The sequence below is a fragment of the Mesoplodon densirostris genome, chromosome 9 (genome assembly GCF_025265405.1).
Source record: "Mesoplodon densirostris isolate mMesDen1 chromosome 9, mMesDen1 primary haplotype, whole genome shotgun sequence".
Taxonomy (NCBI): Eukaryota; Metazoa; Chordata; class Mammalia; order Artiodactyla; family Ziphiidae; genus Mesoplodon; species Mesoplodon densirostris.
This window is the reverse complement of record NC_082669.1, coordinates 7,334,383-7,356,165: the sequence shown is the minus strand read 5'-3', so window position 1 is coordinate 7,356,165 and position 21,783 is coordinate 7,334,383. Positions and strand designations below refer to the sequence as shown.

The window sequence follows — 21,783 nt, the reverse complement described above, 5'->3', positions numbered from 1 at the left end:
GCTCCACCAGCCACACTGGAACACACACCAGCTCCACCGCCCACACCGGGACCCCACCAGCTCCACCGCCCACACCGGAACCCCCACCAGCTCCACCGCCCACACCGGGACCCCCACCAGCTCCACCGCCCACACCAGGAACCCCCACCAGCTCCACCGCCCACACCGGGACCCCCACCAGCTCCACCGCCCACACCGGGACCCCCACCAGCTCCACCGCCCACACCGGGACCCCCCCCCAGCTCCACCGCCCACACCGGGACCCCCCCCAGCTCCACCGCCCACACCGGGACCCCCCCCAGCTCCACCGCCCACACCGGGACCCCCACCAGCTCCACCGCCCACACCGGAACACCCACCAGCTCCACCGCCCACACCGGGACCCCCACCAGCTCCACCGCCCACACCGGGACCCCCACCAGCTCCACCGCCCACACCGGGAACCCCACCAGCTCCACCGCCCACACCAGGAACCCCCACCAGCTACACCCCACTGTGGACATCACCGGGTCCCCCTCCCAAGCCTGCAGCCCACCCCGGGCCAGGCCCTGCCAGCCAGGAGGGACGGAACTGCCAGCCCACCCTTCTGACAAGGGGATGACTGGCGATTGGACCACGGATGACTCAGTGACGCTCTGCCGGCCTCCTCCCCTGGGGACAATGTGTGCATCACAGGCACCTCACGGTCTTACTTTAAGGCAGGAACTGCTGGTTTAAAAGTTGGCTGTCACCTTCTGGGTCAAGTCAAGATCCTTCTGCCCTGAGCACATCCTATTCCAAGTCAGGACCGTTACACACTGGTCAATTACCCTCTCATCCAGGTGCCCGGGGGAAGCCCGGGTTTAATGCCTCATCGATCCAGACAAAGATGACGGTGGTGACATTTTTTTCAGAGAACTAAAATTCATCTTTCAGCATCAAATGATCAGCAGTATTATTCTTTTACCATGTTTATAAGACTCTTTCCATAACATATAAACATCTAAAACACCCTAAATGCTGTTCCTAAATCATTCCTAAGTGGCATTTTGGCCAGTGAAGTGAGAAGCCTTGCCAGGCAGCAAGGCTGGTAGCGACAGGAGCAAAGAGAAAAGACCCCCCGGTTTCCCTCCCTCCTTCCCACGGCCGCGAGCCAGCTCGTCTGTCCTAACTCCGCACGCGGGCAGCCTGGCGCTCCAACCAGGGGTGGCTTACCTGCTTCGCGGCCGCTGGGCCGGGAGGTACGGAGCCCGGCGTGAGCGCAGGGGGGCTCCCGGGGCCGCAGAGCTCGGGGAAGGGGTTGGGGATGGCCGGCAGAGACGACGTCCTCAACTGCTGGTCCCCCTGGTGCAGGCGCCTGCAGGAGAGACAACGCCCGTCAGAAGCCGCCGTCCGCTCAGGACCCAGGCGTCCCACGTCTGGGAATCGGCCTGGAAACCCGAGGGAGGGACTTGGATGAACGTCTGGACACCTGTGTCCACACCGCACGGCTCACAACCGTCCAAAGGTGGGAGCAACCAATGGCCCACTGTCCCAGGCACGATGACAGCGTGTGGTGTGAACATGCAGCGGGGCATCACTCAGCCTGCACGGGGAAGGGGGCTCTGACTCGAGCTACGACACGGATGAACCGAGAGGACGGTACTGCCGCGGGGCACCTGCAGCGGTCACACCCAGAGACAGAAACAGAGTGCAGGGCCGGGGTCGGGGACAGGGGGCCACTGTCCAGTGGGGATAGGGTTTCAGATGTGCAAGATGTGCAAGTCCTGCAGACATAAGACAGAGAGGAAAGAGAGGAGGGCCCTTCCTATAACCGCTGGGCCACGTGCCCAGGAGCTTACTTGGACTGTTAACAGACCCCACTCCGTAACAGCCTCCTGGTAACAGAAAACCCAGGGGACGCATGAGTCCTTTGTCAAACAGCGAGAGGGGAGGAGGTGCAGCCATGGGACCTCCTGGCCCCAAAGGACTGCTAAGCAGTGACTCACCGGAGAATGTTTGACTTTCTTCTGAATTACTGCACAAGAGGCTGACTTTCTGATATCCTAGCTTCACAGAAGTTCACAAAGCTTCTCTATTTAGGAGGCAGTCTTGAGCATTTTAAAAGTCCTGGTGTTTAGGGCAGTGAAATGACTCCATACAATACTATGAGGCTGGATGCACGTCATCACACACGTGTCCAAACCACAGAACACACACCATCACGACCCAGCCCCAGTGTGCAGCAGGGGCTCTGGGTTTTAACGATGGTGCTGCGGGTCATCGGTTACAACAAGGGTGCCGCCCCGGCGGGGTGTTGATGGAGGCGGTGGGGAGCACGTGGGAAACCTCTGCACCTGCCTCTCGAGTTTGCTATGAACCCAAAACGGCTCTGAAAAATAAAATCTTTTTTAAAAAAAAAGGTGCTAATTGAAAGAGGCCAGACACAGAAGGTCACAGATGATAGGATTCCATTTGTCAGAAACATGCAGACCAGATCAATCCACAGCACAGAACACAGATGGATGGTTGCCAAGGTCTGTGGGGAGGGGAAAGCGGGGGGGGGCTGCTCAGTGGGTGGGAGGTTCCTCTGGCTGTAGGTGGGGGTGCTCAGGAACTAGACAGGGTGAGGGGGGTGCTGCACAGCCCTGGGAGTGTCCTACCCACCACCCAACACACACTGTGAAGTGACTCATCTACGCTGTGCAAATTTCAATACATTATTTTAAACACTGAAAAACAAAGTGCTTTTAGCAGTTCACAAGTATCACCCAAAGCCAAACGAAGGTATATCAGACAAAGCCGAAGAGCCCCATGGGAGAGGCCCGTGGCCAAAGGGAACTTCCCTCCACAAGAGACACGGGAGGCGGGGTCAGGGACCGGGAGGGTGGGGCCACACTCCTCCACCTGTCCAGGTGCGAGCACGCCCCCTTCACCTGTCGCCCCTCTACTGGTCCAGTTGCTGCTCTGAACCTGCTCTCTTCAGACGTGGGACAATCTCTGGGGAGTCCTCGGCAGGGCAGACCTGCTCCTTGGGCCCCTCACCTGGGTCTGCATCTGGGGTCCCCACTCACCAGGTATGGGCCAAGTCACCACCCCCAGTGCCTGTTTCCTTACCTGGGAACTGAGGGTCACCACGCCAGCACCTAGTAAGGCTGCAGTGACCGTTCCATCAGCTACTATATGAGGACCCAACAGACTTATACACAGGAGGTGCTCAGCAAACACAGGAAATCCTCAGCAGACCCATTTACAAAATGAGTCTTTGGGGATCCTATATTGGTTGTCCCATTTTTTTTAAACGCACCTGAAGATGAGAAACGATATGACAACGTGAGAGAACGTCTCTGAGAAGAGGCTGGGCCCGGGACCGGTGTCCGCTCTCTGGAGGCAGCGAGCCTCCTGCCCTCTGCCCATCAAACCCCGGATTCAGTACCCGCAGCCCCTGGGCAGAGGGACAAGTACGGCCAGGACTCCAGACTCAAGGGTCCTGGACAACTAACTGGCAGGGAACCAGGCCTTCCTGCACCCCCGTTCTCTGCCTGGTCCAGCCTCATGCACCGTCACTGCGGCTGCCATTCCATCCCCACGGGGCCTCCCCGAGGCCACCACGGATGGGTGGCCAACACACTCCAGACCCAGAGAAGCTTGCAGGAGCTCAGAACACAGGGGTGACGGTCTAGGGAGCAAAGTGGTACATACACTGGAGGATGGATGTGACAAAGGGCGGGATGCCGAGAAGCAGTGACCCCAGGCCACCGCGGCTGCTGCACCCCACCTGCAGACACTCGGTCCCCACCCCCCAAGGCAGAGCTGGCAAGAGGGTCATCTGGCTGCAGGAGACATAGGATGTCAGGCTGGAAAGAAGGCTCACAGAAGTTTCCAGAAGCACAGCGAACACTCCATCCCCACAAGGAAAGGAGATTCCCAAGAAGACGCTCCAGCCCGACAGACGTCCCAGCCACAGCACACTGCACACCCTCCGCCAAGAAAGCCCAGGGAGGCAGGTGTCGGTCACCCCCTCAGCCTCCCTCACCTGAAAACCTGCCAGAGCCAACGCGGGCCCGGCGTGGGGACCGCAGAGAGCCCGTCTGCTGGATTTCACAAAGGCCTCCACCCAGAAGGTCTCCCATCGCCGCCATTCACAACCACTGCCCCGACTTCCCCCACCCCCAGGCAGAGATAGAGCCGAAGTGCCCCCACACCCTGTCCCCCACCCCCCAAATCCACGAGCCGGCAAGTCCCATCCACCCTCCATCCCCGGTCAGGACAGTGCCACTCCAGGCTGGTCCCTGAAACAGCTTCCAAATGCCCCCACCCCGACCCCAGGCTGCCAGAACGACCCACCGAAACCAAATCCAAGCCTCACTCACCTGCTCAAACCCTCCCCCCGTCTCTCCCCTTGGAGCGGCTCCCAAAGGCCTCTGGATCTGGCCCTACCTGTTGGGATCTCTTTTCTAACCCTCTGTGTGGAGGTCTGACAGACACACAAAGCCGTGCGTATTCAACGTCCACAACTGGACGAGCTTAGCGAGAAGAACACGCTGTGACCCGTCACCACAGTCTGGCCGTAAACATCCTCCACTGTTCACGCCCACCCTCCTCACTTATTTATTATTGTTATTTTGTGTGCGTGTGCGTGATGAGAACACGTCACACGAGCCCTGGCCCTGTAGCAAGGTCCTCAACACGCAGCGCAGCCAACTCGGGCCACGCTGCACGGCACGCCGGCAGGCCTCGTCCACCAGGTTAAACTGACCCTCCCATCCGGCCCCCGGCCCCCAGCAACCCTCTCCACTCCCCGCCTCCATGCTCCTGACGCTTTCAGGTTCCTCGTGGAAGTGGAATCACGTAGTCACTGTCCTTCTCCGTGGGTCCTATTTACTCAGCACACTGTCCGTGCTGTCCGGCAATGGGTGAACGGATGGAGAAAATGTGCTACGTACACGTGGCTCGTGCATACACACACTCAGCCGTAAAAAAGGGGATCCGGCCACTTCCGACACCAGGGCTCATCTCTCCTGCTCACGAAGTCCCTTCCCCCATCCTTCAGCTCCTCTCACCCTTCAACACCCAGTTCAGAGGTCTGCTTCCTCCAGGGAGCCCTCCCCTACTCCCGGCCTCTCCACGGAGGCTGAGCCTCCTCCACCTGGCCCCCGGGGGAACGGGATCCGGTGTCTGAGGCTGCACGTTTCTGACCAGCCCCTGGTCCCCAGCCCCACTCTGGGCAGTGAGGCCGGGGAGCCCTCCGTGGACTGCCTAGCCATCCGCTCATTTATTCCAGGGCGGTCTCCTCTGACGGGGTTTCTGCACATCCCACCAACCTGGCACAGAGCAGGTGCTCATATCATATAAGTGCCCTGAACTGAACCAGGTACCAGCAGGTACCCCGGTGGCCCTGCTAGACAGGGGGAAGGAAGGCGCCCACCAAGCTGAGCCCGGCACCGTGGCCCCGAGACCCACCCCTCGCTCCTGAGGGGGAGGCCAGGGCCCACCTGACGGCGAGGATGTGCATGGGCTGGGACCGTTGCAGCCTCTGCCGCGGGGCCACCTGCCCCTGCAGGGGCCTTGCTCCGGGGGGCCGGCCGCGGGGATGCTGGCCATTATGCAGGAGGGGCGCCGTCTCCGCGGCCGCGCACAGGCTCTCCAGGGATGCATCCATGTCGTTCACCAGCGTCTCCAGGTCCACGTCGTCCTCTGTGCGTCGAAAGGGAGAGAAAGACAAACGTCAGCAGCAGCGAGGGGCCGTGGCCAGGTTCCAAGACTCACACCGTCTTGAATACGACGTGAGGGTGGAGGATGGTAACTGAAACAAGCACCCATTTCTATGAGGAACCATCTGTGTCCTATGTATTGCTATCTGTCGATACTCCAGAAGCAATCCAGTCATCACAGCCCATCTGCCTTTCCCATCTGTACGGGAGACCCTCTCAGGGCATCTGCTGGGGTGCAGGGGGCCACGCACAGCCTGAGCCCTGACCTCAGCTGGCCCATCGCAGGGGCCCAAGGAGCCCTAAGGAGGCCAGTCAGGCCTTCTCCCTTCCCCGAAATTCCAGAAGAGAAGCAGAGAGACAGGAACGGAGCAGCACCCGACCCTGATCCCAGCCTCACTCGTCTGCGAAGGCCACGAGATGGGCCGCAGCCGCGGCAGACGGCAACCCCGAGGGTTGCTGCTGGTGAGATCCACACCTGCAGGCCGCTGGGTGCCCACGAGCCAGAGGGAGGCTGCCTTCACACGAGAAGGCCCGAGGCCGAGGCAGAGAGAGGACAGGAAATGCCAGAGAGATGGGTAGGTTTATGTGTCGGTGTGGCTGAAGCCGGTCAACCACCATTCTAGATGTTTCCGTGAAGCTATTCTTGGACGAGAGTCCAAGAGAGACGGGAACAACGGGGGCCCCGGGAAGGGGGGCGGCAGCCGTTCCCGGGTCTGCAGCCTGCGGCCCCGCAGACGTGGACGTGGACTCATGACTGTGCGAGTTGACTCCTCACAATAGCCAGCCCCAAACACACACACAGGCACCTCCCGTGGGCTCAGTTCTGGAGATCCGTCCCTTTCTCACAACACGGCCGACGCGACTGAGGCTGCCTCTCACGAGTAGGTCACGTGTCACCCAATTCAGTCTATCTGCTCTCCCGGAGCCCAGGGGACACCCAGGGGACAAACCAGAGCTTAGCGCCCAAGACAGCCAGGCCTCGCCCCACCCGGGGTGAGCGGCCCCTGACGGGCAGGAGAGCACCTGCTTCCCGCCCCCACCCACCCCTGTCCTGCGCCTGCCGGTTCGGGGTCCAAGCCACAGGCCCGGGTCTCCATCCCTCCGGGTCTGCAGCTTTCGCTGGAGCTCACAGGGGTGCCAGGCCAGCAGGTGGGCGTGAGCAATCAGTGAGTCCCCACCTTCTCTGTAATAGAGCCTGGCGCAAGGCACACACTTGGTCGATGTTATTTATTTGCTCTATTTCATTTATTCCTGACAAAACAATGCAGAGTGATGCCTATTAACCTGGTTTAACAGCCAAGGAAGTCGGTCCAGGGTAGTCAGGTAACTGGCCCCAGGTCACACCAGCAGTCAGCAGAGAACCTGGCATCTGAAAACAAGTTTTGCAGCTGCCAACGTGAGCTCACCAGGTACGCACTCCCTCAGTGAGCTCACGGAACTTTCTGGAACACTGACCTCCCTGCCCCTCCCGCTCCCCCCACAAGTGTCTCCGATGCCTCTGCTTTGTTCAGCCTCCCTGTCTCAAGAGGCAGAAGGAAACAAAACAGAAGAACAACAAAAGCCAGCGGAGAAGGCTCGGAAGCCGCAGGGGGCAGGGGGCGGGTCGCGGCAGTGTTTAGGATCAGGGAGTCTCTGGTCGGGTGCGGGGGGTGGAGTGCAGGTACGGAGAGATCCAGGAAGAGGCAGGAAGACCCCAGAACACCCCTCCCCCAAGGCCCCTTTACCCTCCAGGCAGTGGTGCCCAAAAGAGAGGTCTGGGGAGCGTCTGGACCAGACGAGAGACGTTACAGTCTGCAGGCAGGCCCTGAGGAGGATGGACAGACAGACACACGGATGGCCCGGGGTGGGGGGGGGGAGGGGGGAGGTGGAGAAGGACGGGCGGCTGCTGAAATCGCAGCGATGAGAGTGCAGTCCTGCTGGAGCCAAGGACAGAGGCCCAGGCAGGGTGGGTGGGGCGGAACCCGGGAAGACGCGGGGTGTCTGGGGGGCGGTGTTGTGCAGAGACCCCGGCAACGGGGGAGAGGGCAGAGCCCCGCACCTCCAGGTCTCGGGGGGAGAAGGAGCCGAAAGATGCTGCTACCGCTCAGGTTCCGCGTTGTCCAGTATTAAGTAAACTTAATTAACTTGATTAACATTAACATTTGCAGAACACAAAGGCCACTGTCTTCCTGGCTTTCCCCCGGCTTTAGAAACCAAACAGGAATAGCGCTCTCGCTCTCGCTCTCGCTCTCTGACAGATTTCAGCCAAGAAAATAAAAGGTCCTATCGCCTCAGGTGGATTTTCCTTCCAGTCATTTCTTCCCTACGCACCTCTGAAAGCCCTTGGCTGTGCCCACGGGGGCAGGCCTCTGTGTCTCCTGTCCTTTTCTTTCTGTTCCTTCTCCCGCCAGCCAGGTCCTTCCTGGGCCACCCCGCGCTGCACTCAGGTCACTGTGCTTTCAGGAACACAGAGTGATTCTGACATCATTCAAAGTAAATACAAAGGCAAACTGGACGTAAGCTGGTAAATATAAAGGTAAAAGCTGTAGGTGCAATGCACACCCTGAAGTACTTTAACGCTCCTCTGAGGTGGGTTATTGATAAAATCACTTTCTACGCTAATACATTTAATGGTGAACCTGTTAGAGCCACGTTAGTCATTTAACATTCACTTGGTAGGTTAGAATTTTCATAAATCAACTCCAACCACTACATTGGCATGTTTCAAACTTGCCTATTTTCCACAGCCCTTAGGGCAAGAATAGAGACTAAAATATCCTAATCTAGGAGAAACTTAAAAAACTTCCTGGGGGGTCAGTTAGCATTTTGTCTGTTTGGATAATAACATCACTTAGCATTGTCTGATTTTACTTAAACTTTGTTAAATTCTAATGAAGACTGATAATTAGGGGCTCCCCTGGTGGCGCAGTGGTTGAGAGTCCGCCTGCCGATGCAGGGGACACGGGTTCGTGCCCCGGTCCGGGAAGATCCCACATGCCGCGAAGCGGCTGGGCCCGTGAGCCATGGCCGCTGAGCCTGCGCGTCCGGAGCCTGTGCTCCGCAACGGGAGAGGCCACAACAGTGAGAGGCCTGTGTACTGCAAAAAAAAAAAAAAAGACTGATAATTAAATCTTCCTAACCAGGGTTTTAAAGGGTTGATTCTAAAGAGGATGCTTCTCCACGTGCAATGGCACTTTAAAAAAGATTACTACACTGAGATTTTGCTGGAATGACATTCAGTTGTTTCAAATGTTCCATGAGCCAGTCCACTGTGGAGCAAGGCTGCCCTGTGTCTCTCCTACACGTGTGGCCGTCTGCACGAATCCACGTGGATCGGTGCTCACCCATGTGAGGAAGCCTCCCTGCAGCGTCGTGCAAGTGGCAGAATCAAACACCAGGGCATTAACAAAGCAGAGGCTTCTGGAAAGGACTGTTAAGTTTAAGTGTCTATAGCTGCTACCTTGAGGCCAAAGTATCTGCCGTGAGCCGGTACCTCTGAAAGGAGTCCTTGCAAGGGGGAAGGGAAACAATTCTATACGTGACGTTCCACTCCAGACAGATTTGGGAGGGTATATTTACTGGACAAATGTAGGTCAAACAACACGGTTGTAAATCAAGTTATTAATAGTTATTTTCCTTCCTTAAATAACCCAGTCCTAAGGTGGTCAGAGACTTGTGTCCCAAACGCCTGAGTCGTTCATAGGATCCCCAAATCACAGGTGTATCTGGTCTCACTGTCATCTTTAGCAAAGGAGGCTTGCTGAGGTCTAAAATGAGGACAAATTCAGTGAAACACATTCATGTTTGGATTAATCCGGGAGAATGTCTTCCAGAAGCCAAGCCAGGAAGAGGGCAGGCTACAGGCAGAGAAGAGAGAGTGAGTCACAGGAGGGCCTGACTGGCACCCCGCCCCCAGCGCCGGACCCCACTAGCTCCACTGCCCCCTGCTTGGTTCACGGCGCCCTCTAGTGGCTTCTTTAATTAGATAGTAAAGATGACACCGGATCCGCTTTATGAAACTATTTTGGCACCTTAAAGAAACGCTACTTGCACCACGTGTGCGCCAGATGCATCCTTCCTGTCCTTTCTTTACGGACCCACGGAAGCCTCTCCCCCGTCTCCCCCCATTTTCACGTATGAGGCGCACGCTGAAGTAACAGACAGCTGGCAGGGCAGGACACCGACTTCCTTACAAGGCTCAAACCCTAGAGGGTGATAAAGTCTTAAGTAAGAGGAGATTTGTCCCTGAGAAGAAAAAAATAGATGGCATTTGTAAGGCTGTGGTAAGAGAACAAGTATATATTTTCATCTTCCTCCATGGCCCCTGGCACAGGGCTCCTAAAATCCTTGTCACTTCCTGACACGAGTTAAGGGGACCATCTTCGTTATAATATCTGGCCCTTTTCTGTTGCTGTTCCTGAAATAGCTCCCGAGCTACCAGTAAAGGTGAAAGAAGTGTGTTTTGTTCATCATAACAAGCCCCTTGCGACTGGGTCTGAATTTATGGGAATGAGGTGATTTCTGGAAAGCCCCCAGATAAGCACTTGATAGAGACCGGCTGCCAGGGGAACCAGCGGTGTGATCAGAGGCTGGGACTTTGAGCCCCACCCCCGAGCTCCAGGGAGGCCAACTGCAAATGGCCAGTGATTTCATCCATCATGCCTGTATGATGAAGCCTCTATAAACCCTAAAAGACTGGGCCTTGAGAGCTTCCAGGTCGGTGAGCAGGTGCGGGTGCTGGGAGGGTGACCCCGAGGGCAGGAAGCTCCACTCCGCCTCCCCGGGTACCTTGCCCTCTGCATCTCTTTGTCTGGCTGTTCTTGAGTTGTACCCTTGACAACAAACTGGTAATCTAGTGAGTAAACCGTCTTGCTGAGTTCTGTGGGCTGCTCCAATAAATGATCAAACCAGGTACGTAGCATCAGAATTGAACTAAATTGTAGGACAGCTAGCTGGGGTGGGAGAATTGCTTGGAGTAATTCTAAGAACAAAAGTATTCAGGGAGTTTTCTTGACAGCACAAGACCTGAAAATTCCCCAGCACGTGTGCAAAGGCCAAAGTTCTCACACATTTCTACCTGGACAGGAACTAAAGGCCGAGCCTGCAAAAGCACTTTCAACCTAAACCATGTTCCCTGGGCAAGCTTTTTTTGTTGACCTCTCTAAGCAGTTAAAACCTTGTACGAATATAACTCAACACGCTACTGAAATACCTTTTTGCAGCACACCAGTTCATCTTCAATCCTCATGTATTCTAGTCACGTGTATTTAATTTTTAGTATGTAGAGGTGCTTGGACATAAGTAAGCAGAATAAGAAAATGAAGTATTACACCATTAGAGTAGTCTTTTCTGTTCTGATTCATGATATTTAAAGATACTCAGCCAATATAAAAGCAAATCGCCTAACCCCAACCCCAAATAAAAACACAAATGCAACCCCCAAATCCTGTCATTAAACAAACAAACAAAACCAATGCTTTATTTCAGTGGTTACCTGGGCAGGCAGGACATAAAAACCCTCAGAATTAGTCTGTCTGGCATATGCACAGAAGTACATACACAGCATTGGAGAGATTCACAACTCCTGATGTTTTCCATGTTTACAAGAGAAATGTTCTCCCAACATGCGGGAAAACTAGCGTCCTTTCCCGTCTACCACCACAGACAACAGTAATTGCCAAGTTCAATGTCTATTAAGTTGAGAAATACAGGTCAACAAAATGATTAATTAAGCAACCTGTAAGAATTTCCGTGTTTTGGTTTTTGTTTTCATTAGGACCATATATACATTTGAAAAAGTGCTGCCTACACTTTTTCGGCAGCTGTGGTGCTCAGAGGACCCCCCCCCCACCCGCCCTGCTCCCAGGACCCACAGGCCATGTGTGGGTGGAACCACCGCCCAGAGCACAGTCAGGGTCAGCTGGTGACATGAAACTGGCCAAATACACACACACACCCTGGGACCAATCCAGATAGACAAAGTGAACATTCAAACAACCCTCCCAATCTGCTGATTCTGGGCAATCTGTGCCTTGCTTTGTGTCAATGGCTGGTAGCGTGATGATTTTTCTTGGAATGCCTTTCCTTCTGCTAATCCAGATGCAGGACTGTGCCCTCAGACAGGGCACGTGTGTGTTCAGTTAGTCGTGTGTCCAGTTCCTGGACGGCTCTGGTACTTCCTTCTGTTCTTTAGGAACTGCATCCAGAACCCCTCCCTGGAGCATATCCCACAGCAAGTAACAGAACCAGCATCCTACCAGGCAGCCCTGTCGATAACACAGAGTACGCAGAGCACTGACGTTCTGCCTTCACGACATCTGCAACCTGTGCTCCTCAGGGCCACATCTGGGTCTACATGTTCTGTCTAAAGAAGCACCACCCCGTATGACTGCTTAAGGGTCTACAGCTGTGACTGAGCACAATCACGACAGGATTTAGACGCAAACCCTTGTCTACAACCACACAGATGAGAAAGGCTGTGGGCACTGCTTAGAGGTTTGTGCATTTTATGTTAGGGTTGTTGTACCACAATTAAAAAAATAATAATAATAGTGAGAGCATTTTTTTAAACTGGAATGTTTAACATCCTCAAGTACATTCACGTAAGGTCCTCTCCTGGCTCATCTACTTGGGTGCCTTTAAGAAGCCCTCAACCCTAAACCTGCCTGCCTGGAACCAATGCCACGGGCTTGGACCTCACGGGCAGGGCGTCCTGGGCTGCCCCACCCTCCCCGGAGCCCACTCCAGGGGACGCCCTGCCCACCCGTCGGCCTCAAGCCCCATCCCTCTGGCGGACAGGTGCCCCCCGCAGAGTCTGCACACCTGGGGTCCTCAATCATCCCCAGCACGAGCACCAGCCCCCCGCCACTGCTCTCTGCCTGCACACGTGTGGCTCCCTCCACCAGCAGAAAGAAACAGTATAGACGTCACTCCTGTCAGTCATCCCAGGGTTGGGCTCCTGGGGTCAGTGCAGGTGGTCCAGGGTGACAAGTGGGGACAGGAGTTTAGTGTGGAAAAGAGTCAAGGGTCCTTCCCAGAAAAGCAATGGGTGCAAGAACCTAGACAAGAGGTAAAACAAGATTCAGGAGGTGCCTAGGCCGTGGAGGCTGAGGGCCACGGGGGGACCCTTGGGGCTGGCTTCTTGGGTGACCGGCCAAGGACACCCAGGCAGACTGGCTCGTGAAGGCCCAGGACTCCCGAGTTACACGAGACATGAATTCCTCTTCCCAGCGAACACGAACTTTTAGTACACACGTGTATGCTTCTGCACCAACGCCGTGGAAGGCAACAGGTAGGTATTCGACCACACCTGTGTGCATCCTCCCGTAAGGGGTTCATGTTTCGACGGCTTGTGCAGGGCCTGGCCGTCAGCGGAGGCTGAACGAACGGACCCGCAGAAACCCAGGCAGCCGGCATCCTCTCCCAGCCCTGCCAACCGCCCTTCCCCCGTCTCCCCGGAGCAGCTGGAAGGGCCCGGATGCTGACTGCAGTGACCCTCAGGGAGGAAGCTGAGGGTGTCACCACCAGGTCTGGGACAGCCCAGGAGGCTGCAACACACGGAGGGCAGGACGCGGCACGACCTCCCGGGCAGATCAGAGTCAAATGCAGACATCCTAGCAGCCCGAGGAGCCCAGCCCCACCACCACAGCAGACAAGCAGAACAGTGAGGAATGATGAATCACTCTGGACTCTGATTCCCGTGAGAGGTACTTGTTCAATCTACGTCTTGAGAGAGAGCTGAAGAATAATTCTATCCAAAAAACAAATAAGGAAAACGAGGAAAGCTACGCATTCCACTCAGTGATCCCATTCACTGAAATTCAAGAACTGGCACAAGAGAAAAGAGCATAAGTTTCCCCCTTTCTTGGAGTTTTATCCTGTCACACTGTTGCCAGGAAAGACCTGGATATCACATAAGTTTCTTTCAGGTCTTTAAGACCGTTTGTTTTCTGCACCTTGGAGCACAATTTTCCACGCACAAAAAGTTAAAAACTGCCAACCAAGGACCAAGGATCCGAGCTACAAATTGCAGAAAAAACTACAGACTCTGTTGTGTAATCTCTATTTGTACAATTAGAGGACAGCTTGGAGGAGCGGGGAGAACAGAAACATACAAAACATCGCTCAAAAGGGGCAAAAGATTCATTGCCGCTTTCTCAAGTCATCCTTAGCAATTTAATCTTTTTTCTCCTCAACCTTCTGATTTTGATTCCCAATTCTTCTATTGCATCATAAATCAGGGCAGAAACCTGGGTGCAAGAAACTAGGCAAATAACTTGTCATTCTGGAAGGTTCCCATTTTCCATTAATCTTAGAAATATATATCCAAGAACACTGCAGTTGAACAGGGAAGATCCAGGACACAGGCCAAAAGCCTGTCACTCACGGGCACTGTGATTGCAAACAGGCAAGTTTTTTAAAGGTAAATTATCTTCACTACCCCATTCAACATTAACTCTCCGTGATTCTGTGTATTTACCTCCATAAATGTAAAATTCCTTCATGTAACCCATGTTTTTCTTCATTCAACAGATACTGACTGAACACCAACTATCTCTCTGACATTGGTCCAGCTACTGGAAATACAGACATTCACAAAAGAGAAAAGAACCCCACCACCTAAAGGTAATGAAGTCCTAGGCATCACACTCCGGAAAAGGATTATGGTGCTAAAGGCAAAGGTGCAAGGAAGGAGGTGAAACTTCTTCCACCACCTCTGGGAAAATAATTCCCTCTGTGAAGAAGCTAAAACCCACTCCAGTGTACGAGAGGAGGAGATGGAGATATTCTAAATAGAGACCGGACCCCTCGCGGAAAGGGGGGACCTCAACCCCAACTGAGCGTCTTACAGGAGAGGTTAGGGGCACGTGGGCAGCAGAAGTCGCACAGAGGACACTTTGTGTCCTCAGACGGCAACAGCCTTGGTAGAGTTAATGAACTGCCCAAACCAGAAAAGGATCCTACAGGACAGACACTCTCCCAGGACGGCTGTGCTCAGGACCTGGCAAAAGACGAGGACTTTACAAGATCTGTTATGTAAGGCAAGGCGATGAAGCAGAGGGCACTCAGCTCTACGAAGAGCCCAATTTCTCAGGCATCAGGATGGGGAAACTCCTTCCAGGAGAACGTACCAGGCAATTCCAAGAAATGGCACATTTCTCCCGGAACTGCAATGCCCAGGAGGGAGGAGCTGTCTTTGCAGGATGTGATGGAAATCGGGCTGAAGTGGAAAGATGCAACGTTCAGGAGGGGGCCAGTGGGGCTGGGATGATGGGAGACCCATCCCTCCCTCCCTCGGGAATCTGTCTGATGAGCAGGACCCCCTGGGAGGCTCGCTTGTGAAAACAGGTTCCTGGGACTCGCTTGGATTCATTCTGAATCCAAATCTCCAGAGTCGGGTCAAGAATGAACAGAGTTCCTAAGCAAGGGCTTACGATTCTTATGAAAAGGATTCGTCAAGCAAGGGAAAGAACAGCACACATATAAGCGGCACCTTCTGAATAACACCCCAGCAGAAGGAAAACCCATGACAGTCTTTCTCAGAATCTGGGCCTCGATGGACCCGGATTCTGAAGGAGCAAAGCCCAGAGGGAGAGGCTGCACGTGCTGGGTCCATGAGAGAGTGTTTTGATTTCCACCCTCTCTACATACGTAACATTGCATTTATTAATGATGAAGACACACAGTAGCAACCGTTTCTGGCACCGGGTCTTATGCCAGGCCTATCTTGTAGGTCAAGCAGTTTCTAATCTTCCTACCAAACCAGCCAAGTAGGCATTTTTAAGATTTCAGATAAAAAAGCCAAGACACAGGGTGACTCAGCTCTCCCAAGATGAAGATGGAGGTCAAAGCCAACTCCAAGGGTGGACATCCTGCCTCCCTGGTATAATTATAATTTTAAGTTTCCCCAGTTTTTCTCACTAAACTTTAGTTTATGTACACATCGTTCTTTGTCATTAACCGTGCGTTTCCAGAGGCTTGGGCCTCTTCCTCCCTACCTAACTTCACAGCTGGCACACAGTAGGTGGTCAGTAAATGTCAGCTGAGTATGTGGAAAATGGAGCCACCAGCCTCCATAAATCAAGCTGTAGAATTTTCCAGAAGGTCAGACAGCCAGGCAGAGTTCCCAAACTCTCTTGGGGCTGCTGAGTCCCCTGTCTGTTAGTTCCCTGGAAAAAGGCCCACCGGACAAGTCACACCCAGGCCACCAAGTGAATAAATGCCAGAGGTTCTAATTCCAGCAGGGATGGAGGACTGTCTGAGGCCCAGGGGTCTCCTGCAGGAAGCATCACCTGGCAGGCCAGGCCTCCGGCTGTCCCTGTGAGCACCCCTGACCACGTCAGGCCCACCTGGCTACCCCCAAGGTCGCAGGGACCACAGAAGGATTCTGTGTCCATTCAGGATGCACAGGCACCGGCAGCCACACAGTGCAGAGCCAGAGGGCACGATCAGTGAGAAAACACAGCAACGGGTGTCACGGAGAGTCAGTCCATTAGCTGCAAGGAAGGTGGAAACCATCTCCCTATGACCCAGACCTCTAGCTGGCCTTGCGTCAGCAGCCCCTGGGGCTCACTACGCTGAGCCCCCCAAACAGGAAGCATTCGTGAGGCAAAGGTGCTTTTAGCCATCTGACACACAAGCAGATGGAGTCCACTGGGATTCTTTTTCAAAATATATCTCAGATGTACCCTTGGACGTGGAAGGATTAACAACCTGTGCCCCCATCTCCTCTAGTCCCTGCCTCCACTCCTGAAAAGGTCAGGACTGTTATTAAAGTCTCTCTCAGTCAGAACGGGGCCCAGGGTTGAGCAAGTGTTGGCTACCCGCCCCTGGCAGGGGCCCAGTTCTAAGGGAGCAGCAAAGGGCGGTGGGAACCACCAGGCAGGCTCCTGGCTCCGGGGCCGGCGCCCGGTTACTTAATTCTGCGGAAACACCTGCTCTTCCCAGGATCCTCCGAAAGGGTCAACTCGTCATGTACCTGCAGGGCCTGCCCCCAGGTAAGGAGCTGAGATCTTTGAGGGCCTTCCTGGAGACAGATGAACGCGCACTGGGGTTCAGAAACGTGAGCGAATGTTAGACACGTGAACAAGTGGTGCTGTAACCTTGCTGAAGCGCTTCTGAAGGCAGCGGTACGCTGTGTCCCGAAGATCGGAGGGTCACTTTTCCTAAAGGAAAATCTCTAGCCTGAGATCTCCCTTTGGGGATAGACCTTAAAATTACAAAAGAAAAATAACTCATTCCAAAAAAAACTTTTTTTTACCTGAAATGGCTGGTTCATTGCAGTTAAAAAAAATAAAGTAATTTAGATAAAGTGTAATATAAAGGAAGACATATATTGTTAGATTTCAGGAGCTAGGATATTCTAGTTTCCTGCCTAAGAGCAATCTAAAGATATTCATTCATCACGGATCTTAATAATGAAGGAATTATATCTACGTTGTGCCCCGTCGCTTCTAAAAGAGATTGATAGCTCCTTGGGCAAAAAGGTCCATGTGTTATGGGACCAATAAATTAAAAAGGACCCACTGCTTCCTGTTGCATCCCTAGGGCCTGGGCCCCACGCCTGGTGTGGCCTGGACAAACAACAGATATTTGTTGAACGAATGAAATGAATCAGAGAAACAGGACAACGACAGCGAAGAGCATGAAAAGCAAAGGCCCCAGCACAGAAGGCCTTGTGGGGATAAAGCCTCTAGTGGAGGGCGGGCATCCCGACAGCCAGAGAAAACAAGAAACATGAGTGGAGTCCAATTATCCGCTCAGAGGAAACAGGCAAGAGTGATGTGAGCTGCCAGAGCCTCAGGGAAGCGAAGGCCCGGAACAGCCGAGACTTGAGAAATGACACAGGATGACGGCGGGTGTTTCAATCCTGCTCCACGTGAGAACCAGGAAGGGCGAGGTCCGCCGCTTGCCTGACGCTGGGAAAGACAAGCGTGAGAGCTGGCGCCTTGATGCCTTTCCGTTACCTCTTCCTTATGGACACAAAGGATTGTCCCAGTGGAAAGCTGGAAGAAGTGTAACAGAAAGGAGACCACCGTCCAGGATGGGGGATGGGGACCGTGGACCCTACCCACTTGGCTGCTTTCAAGAACAAGGAAAATCCAGTCGCTACAGCCAACAAAATCTCAGTTTGAGGACCTGAAAAATGTGAGTAGTCAAAAAGAAAGGAAGATATGCATGGACTCCGATGAGGACGGAGGAGGAACCCCGAGGCAGAGAGCAGCAAGGTGGTGAGAAGTGCAGATGCCAGAGCCCCCGGCCCAGCTGGGTTCGGGCCCAGCCCCGCCACTCCTTTGGGGGGTGACTTTTCTAATGCCTGTGCCTCAATTTCCTTCCCTGTAAATATGGGGTCATGACAGTGCCCACCTCAGGACAATTAAGTGCATTCGGTGAGTTAAGATATGAAACACAAGTTCTTAGCAGGTGAAGAACCTATTTTTATAACAGGGAAGTCAGGTACACATGGAAGAAACAGAGGGCATGACACCTTTCTGACGGGCTATGATATCATCCCTTGAAAGGATGCTGCAGGAGCACCCTTAAGGGCTTTTCTGCATCTTAACCCAGTCAGAGGTGTTCAGGCACAGGGAAGGGGCAAAGGGAATCAAAACGACATCAGCTCCGGCAGCAACACCCGACCAGAGGCTGATACTCATGACGATTCAGGATTTGGCCGAGCTTTTCTTTCTGAACATGACCTTTGGAAGACAGGCTAGTTTCACTATAAGGAAATGATAGTAAGAAAATAAAAGTTACGCGTGTGTGTGTGTGGCGGGGGGGGGGGGGGTAAGTAAAGCATTGGAGATGTTCTCCATCATACAGTAAAGGGTGAACTGGGTAAAAGGGTATCCATGAGCCAGGACGCAAGCTCGGTTCAAAAGCAACCTCATCTTACATGAACACAACATGGTAAATCAACTAGGCCTCAGTTAAAGAATACAGGGCTTCCCTGGTGGCGTGGCGGTTGAGAGTCCACCTGCCGATGCAGGGGACACAGGTTCGTGCCCCGGTCCAGGAAGATCCCACATGCCGCAGAGTGGCTGGGCCTGTGAGCCATGGCCACTGAGCCTGCGCGTCCGGAGCCTGTGCTCCACAACGGGAGAGGCCACAACGGTGAGAGGCCCGCGTACCGCAAAAAAAAAAAAAAAGAATACATTTTATTTTACTCTGGCTATTAAAAAATTTTTTTTAAATAATTTTAAAGAAAGCAACCTCATCTTCTCAGCTGACTTACACTTTCTCATGGATCGCCCCCTCATCCAAGTGTTCCGGACACCTCATCAGTGGCACCGCAAGAAGGGAAGGGCTCTGCTAACTGGTCTTGTCTTTGCTCGCCTGGAATCATCCGAACCCATGGAAGGCAGAGGCAGGACCTCAGGCCCTTTCTGGAACCCACAGGTATATATATGGCACGTGAGTTCAGAAATCTGTTAAACAAATCTCTATAAAACCCAACTATGGACAAGGCACTATAGCAGAACCTTCGAGATGAGGAAGACATGGTTCCTGCCCTCAAGACATGTATCATCTCAGGAGAAAGGGGAAAAATACAATACATAAAGGAACACTTAGAAGGTAGCTTTGATGTATAGGTTCCTAGGGGAAAAAAAGCACTCCACCAAATACAATTGTGCACATTAAAACTGCACCCTAATAACCAAAATTTTTGGTCTAAAGAAAACCAAGAGAAGCAACCAAAGCAGAAAAGATCTGTGACGGGGTGACAGGACGATGGGAGGCTGGAGCCCGGAAGGCATCCCTCGATTCAGGGAGCTGAGTTGCTGGGTTTCCGAGTCTCCTTCTGAACTGGGGACTGACTCCATTTCTGGGCTTCACAACCCCAGGGATCGTGGGCGATGCTTTGATCACATCTCAGGAGGCTTGGCTGTGTGCACACATGGCCCCGTCTCCAGAGGGAACACAGTCCCAGCTCATGTGCAGGGACTTTCCTGTGTGGATTTCAAACCTCTCCGCTCCTCGGGGCATCTCTGCTCAGTTGTGGTCTTCTGAGTAGAGCAGGAGAGGGCTGGACCACTCAGCTTCAGTGCTGAGCAAGAATAACAATCAGACACAAGTTGTTTAAAACGAGAAAAGGCCGAACTTCCAAAAACCACAATTCTCTGAAACCTCACATCTCAAAAAATATTGTCAAGAAAAAGCTAAGCATTGAATTCCCATACTAGTAATCAATTCCACTCCTAAGTATATGCCCAGAGGAACTGAAAGCAGAGACTCAAACAGGTATGTGCACACCCGTGTTCATTGCAGCATTAGTCACAACAGCCAAAAGGTGAAGGCAGACAGGGTAGACGGACAGATGAAGTGATAAACAAATGTGGTCTACAGACAACAAAACATAATTCAGCTACCAAAAGAATGAAACTCTCATACGTGCTACAACCAAGATGAACCTTCAAAACACTATACCAAGTAAACCAAGCCAGGCACAAAGGGACAAATAGTGTATGAGTCCACGCACACGAGGTACCTAGAAAAGGCAAACTCACAGAGACAGAAGACAGTAGAAGAGAGGTTACCAGGAGCTGGGGGAATTCTTGCTTAATGGGTACAGAGTTTCTGTTTGGGATGATAAAACATTTTTCAAATAGATAGTGGTGAGAATTGTACAACACCGTGAATGTACTGAATGCTATTGAAACACACTTAAAAATGGTTAAAATGGTAAATTTTATGGTATATATATTTTACCCTCATTAAAAAAATATATTTTTAAAATACTATCAAGGGTAATTAATTCCAGCTATTGCAAAACCTCCCGCTTTCCAAAGAAGACACATCCCTTTTGCAGATCGCTGCTAGGAAATGTCTGAAGCGTTTTTAACAACCGTCACACAAAAAGAAGCTGCTTAGTGTAGGAACGAGCTAACAGAAACCAGGGCATTCAATCCTCTTTGCAGAGAGAAGGAACGGGTCAAGGAACGTCATGGCAGATCTTTTATTCTAAACATCAGGTCCCTTGCAAAGGACCAGATCAAACACCTCGCAGACACCTAAGGCCGAGAGCTGGAGCACCTGGATGCCTTGCAGATTAAGGAAGCAAGAAAGAACAGCGCTGTGTCCCTGTCAAGTGCTGTCCCGAATCCCCAGCTGTCTCGTTAGGAAGAACTTCGGCGCGGAGGTGGTAAGGAGAGGAGGGATGGCTCAGGGCTGCAGGAGGGCCCCCTCCACCGCGGGCAGGACAGGCTGCAGGAGGGCCCCCCCCCACCACCGCGGGCAGGACAGGCTGCAGGAGGGCCCCCCCCCACCGCGGGCAGGACAGGCTGCAGGAGGGCCCCCCCCACAACCGCGGGCAGGAGAGGCTGCAGGAGGGCCCCCTCCACCGCGAGCAGGACAGGCTGCAGGAGGGCCCCCTCCACCGCGGGCAGGACAGGCTGCAGGAGGGCCCCCTCCACCGCGGGCAGGACAGGCTGCAGGAGGGCCCCCTCCACCGCGGGCAGGACAGGCTGCAGGAGGGCCCCCTCCACCGCGGGCAGGACAGGCTGCAGGAGGGCCCCCTCCACCATGGGCAGGACAGGCTGCAGGCTCCTGCAGGCTGTGCAGACCCCGGCTCGGGAAGGCACTGGCCTCTGTGCTGCACAGCTGGGCGCCGCAAAGCCCAGCCCACGCACACAAACAGGCACAGGGACACGCGGGGCCGCAGGGGCGCCAAAGGAAGGCTGAGCATGCGGGACCTGGATGCACTTGAAAGAGAGAGAGACCTGCGCTTTTCTGCCCCACGTCACAGACCTGGGAGCACAGGGCTCCCTCCAGCCGCAGACCAGCCACTTCCACGTTTCCATGTGAAATGACCGTGCAGCATCACATACACACAGCATGCTTGCCTCTTTTGCAAACTGCCTGCTCCTGCTTTTTGCCAGTTTTTCTATTTGATTGTTTCTCTCATGTATAGGATTTTTCACAGTAAACTGAGGATACTAATACTTTGCACGTTATACGCACTGCAAATATTTTTCCCAGGCCAAAGTGTGCCTGTCAGTGTTTTAGATGCTGTTAGGTTTGTACAGCAATTTGTGTGTTATGGACTCAAACATCTTTCCTTTATGGTTGTGCTAAGTCTTACTTAGGAAGTCTTTTCTCAGCCTGAGTGTATGAAGATTCTCACTACTCACTA

At 53.5% G+C, this 21,783-nt stretch overlaps 1 protein-coding gene across 4 annotated transcripts in view; it reads right to left on the bottom strand.

Annotated features, from left to right (window-relative positions):
* GRB10 (growth factor receptor bound protein 10) overlaps positions 1–21,783 on the bottom strand; it is a 188,523-nt gene that overhangs the window by 61,125 nt on the left and 105,615 nt on the right. For all 4 annotated transcript variants that reach the window (XM_060108876.1, XM_060108877.1, XM_060108875.1 and 1 more), the window contains 2 exons: positions 5,454–5,655; positions 1,195–1,336 (listed from right to left, as the gene is read on the bottom strand). In XM_060108876.1, coding sequence (XP_059964859.1) covers positions 1,195–1,336; positions 5,454–5,655 — 344 coding nt within the window. The remainder of the gene's footprint in view (positions 1–1,194; positions 1,337–5,453; positions 5,656–21,783) is intronic.